This window comes from Nicotiana tomentosiformis, chromosome 12, assembly GCF_000390325.3.
Source record: "Nicotiana tomentosiformis chromosome 12, ASM39032v3, whole genome shotgun sequence".
NCBI lineage: Eukaryota > Viridiplantae > Streptophyta > Magnoliopsida > Solanales > Solanaceae > Nicotiana > Nicotiana tomentosiformis.
Genome location: NC_090823.1, coordinates 28,388,786 through 28,394,962, shown reverse-complemented (window position 1 = coordinate 28,394,962; position 6,177 = coordinate 28,388,786). Strand labels below are relative to the sequence as shown.

The 6,177-nt window shown below is 42.0% G+C and overlaps 1 protein-coding gene across 1 annotated transcript; it reads left to right on the top strand.

Annotated features, from left to right (window-relative positions):
* The first annotated feature begins 4,936 nt into the window (after positions 1-4,936).
* On the top strand, positions 4,937-5,845 carry LOC138902398 (uncharacterized). Its single transcript, XM_070190261.1, has one exon. It carries the CDS (start codon positions 4,937-4,939, stop codon positions 5,843-5,845), a length of 909 nt encoding a protein of 302 aa, XP_070046362.1.
* Positions 5,846-6,177: the final 332 nt, after the last annotated feature.

Sequence of the window (6,177 nt, the reverse complement as noted above, 5' to 3'; positions counted from 1 at the left end):
GAACAGAAAATCCTGGAGCTACAAGGAGAACTTGAGCAGGTCTGAAACTTGGCAAACCTTTCTCTCACCCTCAATATCCTTGATATTAACCAGCAAAATCCAACTACCCAAAACCAAACACCACCACAAAACACATAAAACCAAAATCCACCGCCAAATCCTCCTGTACCACACCAGTACCCTACGCCTCCTCAAAACCTTAACCCTTCACCAGAACTTACTCCTCAACAACACCACCATCATCCAACTCTATATCCACAAACTAACACTTATCACACTCCCCAAAATGCACCGCAACCCAATCCTGATCCCCAAAACTCAACCAATGACCACCCTTATGCACAGATTCCCGTAATTCATCAAAGTAATCCCATATACGTGGAAACCTTACCCCACACCCCGCAAAAACCCTATACATACCTGAATCAATCGAAAAATACCTGCTCATTAAGAACATGGCGGAAGAACTCAAGAAGCTCACTGACAGAGTTCAGAATGTCAAAGGTGGTAAAGGCATTGAAGGTTTAAACTATGAGGACTTATACATTCAGCCAGATGTGGATCTGTCGGAGGGTTACAAACCTCCCAAGTTCGAAATGTTTGATGGAACTGGTGATCCGAAAGTACATCTGAGGACGTATTATGACAAACTTTTAGGAGTGGGCAAAAAATAAATAGATCCGCATAAAACTGTTCATGCGAAGCCTCACCGGAGATGCGTTGTCTTGGTATATCAGTCAGAACCCGAAGAAGTGGGTTAATTGGGTAAGCATGGGGTCAGATTTAATGGACAGATTCAGGCTCAACACAGAAAATGCACTAGACATTTTCTACATTCAAAACCTCAAGAAGAAACCAACAAAAACCTTTCGCGAATATGCTACTCGGTGGAGTTATGAAGCCGCGAAAGTAAGACTAGCACTTGAAGAAGAACAAATGAATAAGTTCTTTGTTAGAGCTCAAGACCCGTAGTACTATGAAAGGCTTATGGTTATTGAAAATCACAAATTCTCTGACATCATTAAGTTGGGCGAAAGAATAGAAGAAAGGATTAAGAGTGGGATGGTGATAATTTTTGAGGCACTGCAGGCCACGAATAAAGCATTAAAATCGGGAGGTATTTCGAAGAAGAAAAACGTGTGAGCCGTAATGGTGGCCCAGGGTCCTAAGTCTCCTCTCACATACCAAACATCTTCGCCTGCATACCAAACGCCTCCACCCATAAACCAACCTTCACCACCCAGATACCAACAACCTGCTACCACTTACCAAGCCTATAACACTCAACCCGCATATTACCACTCACCACCACCCGCCCGCCAAAACTACCAAAAACCATGACTAAACTTTGACCACATGCCACCTAGACAATACACCCCAATCGCTGAGCCCATAGACCAATTATATGAGAGATTAAGGGCTGCCGGTTATGTCACTCACATCCATGCCATTGCTATGGAGAATTCCTCTCAGTGGATTAACCCGAACAATATATGTACCTATTATTCAGGCATGAAGGGTCATACAATTGATGAGTGCCGCACACTGAAAGATAAAATTCAGACACTGATCGACAACAAGGTCATATAGGAAAAGAAAGTGGCACCAAATATTTGTAATAATCCTCTCCCGGATCATAGAGGTGAGGGAGTTAATGTGATAGAGACCGACAAGGAATGGGATCCGGAGGGGTCAATCAGACTCATTCGGGAGGGGGTTGATCCTAAAATGTATCCGGTCACCCTCACACCTATTGTGGTACAAACCCAAGCATCGTTTGAAGTCGAGGTAACTATACCTTTCATTGTGATGGTAGCCCCCACACCATCTTACAAGTCTGATGCTATCCCATGGGATTATGTTGCGGAAGCAAGAAAAAGGAAAAGCGGAAATTGAGGAAACAGGTGCGGCGCAAGTCATGACTAGAACTATCAGAGTCTATACACCTGAGCACCTGGGAGGAACAAGCAAAGTAGCTTCATCTAAGCCGCATGTTGTTGAGACTGGACCTGATGACCTTTGGAGAAAGGTACAAACAATGGAATACTTTGTTGTCGATCATCCATCTGAACAAAACTCCCGCTCAGATATCCATCTTGTCACTGCTGCAAAACTCCGAGACACACAGGAATGCCTTAATGAAAGTGCTGAATGAAGCTTATGTACCCACCAACATCACTAGTGGGGAGATGTCCAACATGGTGGGGAAGGTACTGGAAAGCCACAAAATCACCTTTCACGAGGATGAATTACCACCAGAAGGACTAAGTTATAACAAGGCACTACACATCACAATGCAATTTGAGGATAAGTTCATCATCAGGGTCTTGATAGATAGAGGTTCAAGTTTCAATATATGGCCACTGACTACTCTAAAGAGGTTGGGTAAAGGCCTGCACGAGATACATATGGGAAGTATGAATGTAAAGGCATTTAATGGATTCCAAAGAGCCACAATCGGAGAAATCAACCTCAATCTACAAATGGGCCCGACCTGGTTTGATGTTGAGTTCCAAGTGCTGGATATATCTGCTACCTATAATCTATTGTTGGGACGACCCTGGATACACGCCGTTGGGGCAGTGGCTTATACTTTTCATCATGCTGTGAAGTTTGAATGGAATCATCAAGAACTGATTATCCATGGGGATGGAAGCAACCCCATCTACACCAATCAGACAGTTCCAGTCATCGAGAATAGGAAGAAGCTTGGTGGAGAAACGTACCATCGCATTAAGCTAGTCAACACAATTGAAAAGGATAGATGGTGGGGTAACAAGATAGAAATCATATTAATATGGACAGGATATGAACATTCACGAGTAAGGGAAAGCAAATGCGATCTAAGAAAGACGCCCTGGAATTCGATTCTGTAGGGAAAGAGGACCTACTGAATAAGTCAACGGTCTCGACAAAAACCTTCAAGGGATCACCAAACCCGTACAACTGCAACGTCATGGCACAACCTTTGGGCTTAGATATGAATATACTTGGAAAGAGTACCAAGATTGGTCGTCGCCATGGCGTGGTCCTTATTATCCGCTGGAACAACTAGTACCACCTCTGCACCAGACATTTCATCAAACTGACATAATGTGGGGATCTAAGGAAGCTAAAGTCTTAACTGGCATGAGGAAACTGTTTCTGGATGAAGAAGATATGGATTGCAGTGCAATAGTTGAGGAGGAGGAGGAGGAGGAGGAAGACATTACCATTCAGACCGTGGGGAAAGAAGCTGTTCTAAAAAACTGGACTGTTGCACCATCCCGGGCCCGTCGAGTTCCTGGGTAGCTTGGCAGATTAACATCAATTATTTTTAATCATTTGAGACATTTTCAGTATTTTGCTTTGAAATAATTGCTCGAGTCATTGAGCCGCATTTGTTAATGTTTTAAAGATTTCAATTAATGCATTGCTACTTTTCGTATTTACTATTATTCTCTACATTTTCTCTTTTTACAACATTATTATTACCTATCCCGATGAACATGTGACTGTGACATGTAATGAGACAACGCAACATAAGGATAATGATTCATAAGACCTGGAAGATGATACGATACTTGAGGAAATTGTTAGAGAAGTGGAAAATTTTGAAAACAAGCCAAAGTCCAATTTGGACGAAACTGAAGAAGTTAACTTAGGGGATTCCGAACTGGTCACGGAAACATGCATAAGCATTAATCTATCAACGTCAGAGAAAGAAGGGTACATAAGATTCCTAAAAGAATATGAAAATATCTTTGCATGATCCTACAACGATATGACGGGTTTGAGCACATCCATAGTAAATCATAAGTTACCCACTAATCCTACATGTCCACCGGTAAAGAAGAAGCTTAGAAAATTCAAGCCAGATATAAGTTTGAAGATAAAAGAGGAAGTCACCAAGCAGATCAAAGCCAAGGTTCTTAGAGGGATCGAGTACCCGACTTGGTTGGCCAACATTGTACCAGTTTCGAAGTAAGATGGGAAAGTCAAAGTACGTGTTGACTACCGAGATCTAAACAGAGAAAATCCCAAAGATGATTTCTTGTTGCCTAATATACACATATTGATCGATAATTATGCTAAACATGAACTCCAATACTTTGTGGATTTCTTCGCGGGGTACCATAAGATCTGGATGGATGAGAAGGATGCTGAAAAGACAGCCTTCATCACTCCATGGGGAATATATTGTTATAAAATGATGTCGTTTGGTTTGAAGAACACCAGAGCCACCTACATGAGAGCCATGACAACTATTTTCCACGACATGATACACAAAGAGATAGAAGTGTACGTGCATGACGTTATCATCAAATCCAAAAGGAGTACGGATCACATAGCGGATTTGAGGAAATTCTTCAATCGGCTTCAAAGGTATAATATGAAACTGAATCCTGCAAAGTGTGCTTTTGGAGCCCCTATCGGAAAATTATTAGGATTCATCGTCAGTCGGAGAGGAATTCAGTTAGACCCATCAATAGTCAAAGCAATCCAAGACTTTCCACCTCCAAAGAATAAGAAAGATGTGATGAGTTTTTTAGGGAGTCTTAATTACATCATTCGCTTCATAGCACAATCAATAGTGATATGTGAGCCGATCTTCAAAATGCTAAGTAAAGATGCTGCAACAAGTTGGACTAAAGAATGCCAGATAGCCTTCAACAAAATCAAGGAGTATTTATCCAAACCGCCTGTTCTGGTCCCACCAGATCCAGGAAGACCACTGCTGCTTTATTTGTTTGTACTGGATGGAGCTTTCAGGTGTGTTTTGGGACAGCATGATGAAGCTGGAAGAAAGGAGTAGGAAATATACTATATGAGCAAGAAATTCACACCCTATGAAGCCTGGTACTCTTTGCTGGAACGCACCTGCTGTGTTTTGACATGGATAGCTCAGAAGTTAAGGCATTACTTCTGTGCATACACTACATATCTCATATCGAGGATGGATCCACTTAAATATATCTTTCAGAAGCCCATGCCTACGGGTAAGTTAGCAAAGTGGAAAATATTGCTGAGCGAGTTTGACATCGTCTATGTAACTCAGAAGGCGGTCAAAGGACAAGCATTGGCATATCATCTAGCAGAAAATCTCGTAGACGGAGAATACGAACCATTGAAAATGTATTTTCCTGACGAGGAGGTGTCGTTCGTGGGAGAAGATATCACTGAAACATATGATGGTTGGAGAATGTTCTTCGACGAAGAAGAAAACTTCAAAGGAGTAGGTATCGAAGCTTTTTTGGTATCAGAAACCGGCCAACACTATCCGGTATCTGCAAAACTCACGTTTCCATGCACCAACAATATGGCAAAATATGAGGCTTGCATCTTGGGACTCAAGTTGGCCATTGACATGAATGTTCAGAAGTTGTTGGTAATTAGAGATTCCGATCTGTTAGTGCATCAGGTTTTAGGAGAATGGGCTACAAAGAACACCAAAATATTGCCATATTTGAACTGTGTACAAGAGCTGATCAAAAGGTTCACAAAGATAGAATTCACACATGTTCCAGGAATTCAAAATGAGTTCGCAGATACATTGGCCACTCTATCTTCCATAATACAACACCCAGACAAGAACTTCATTGATTCTATCCCAATAGGAACTCATAAACATCCTGCTTATTGTGATCATGTTGAAGAAGAGGGCGATGGAAATCTGTGGTTCCACGACATCAAGAAATATTTGGCAAAAGGAGAATATCCAGAGCACTCTACCTATACTCAGAAGCGCACGCTTCGAAGATTAGCCAACCATTTATTTCAAAGCGGAGGAATTCTGTATAGAAGAACTCCTGACTTGGGGTTACTACAGTGTGTCGATGCTAAGGAAGCATCCATATTACTCTAGGAAATACATGCCGGAACTTGCGGATCGCACATGAATGGCTTCGTCTTAGCCAAGAAAATACTAAGAGCAGGGTATTTCTGGATAAGTATGGAAACATACTGCATCAAGTATGTTCAGAAATGTCACCAATGCCAGATACATGCTGATATGATACGAGTGCTACCCAATGAACTCAATGCAACAAGTGCACCCTGTCCTTTCTCGGCTTGGGGTATGGACTTCATAGGCCCGATCGAGCCCGCCACTTCGAATGGGCATAGATTTGTTCTAGTGTCCATAGACTATTTCAAAAAATGGGTCGAAGCCGCATCTTACAAAGCTGTAACTAAGCA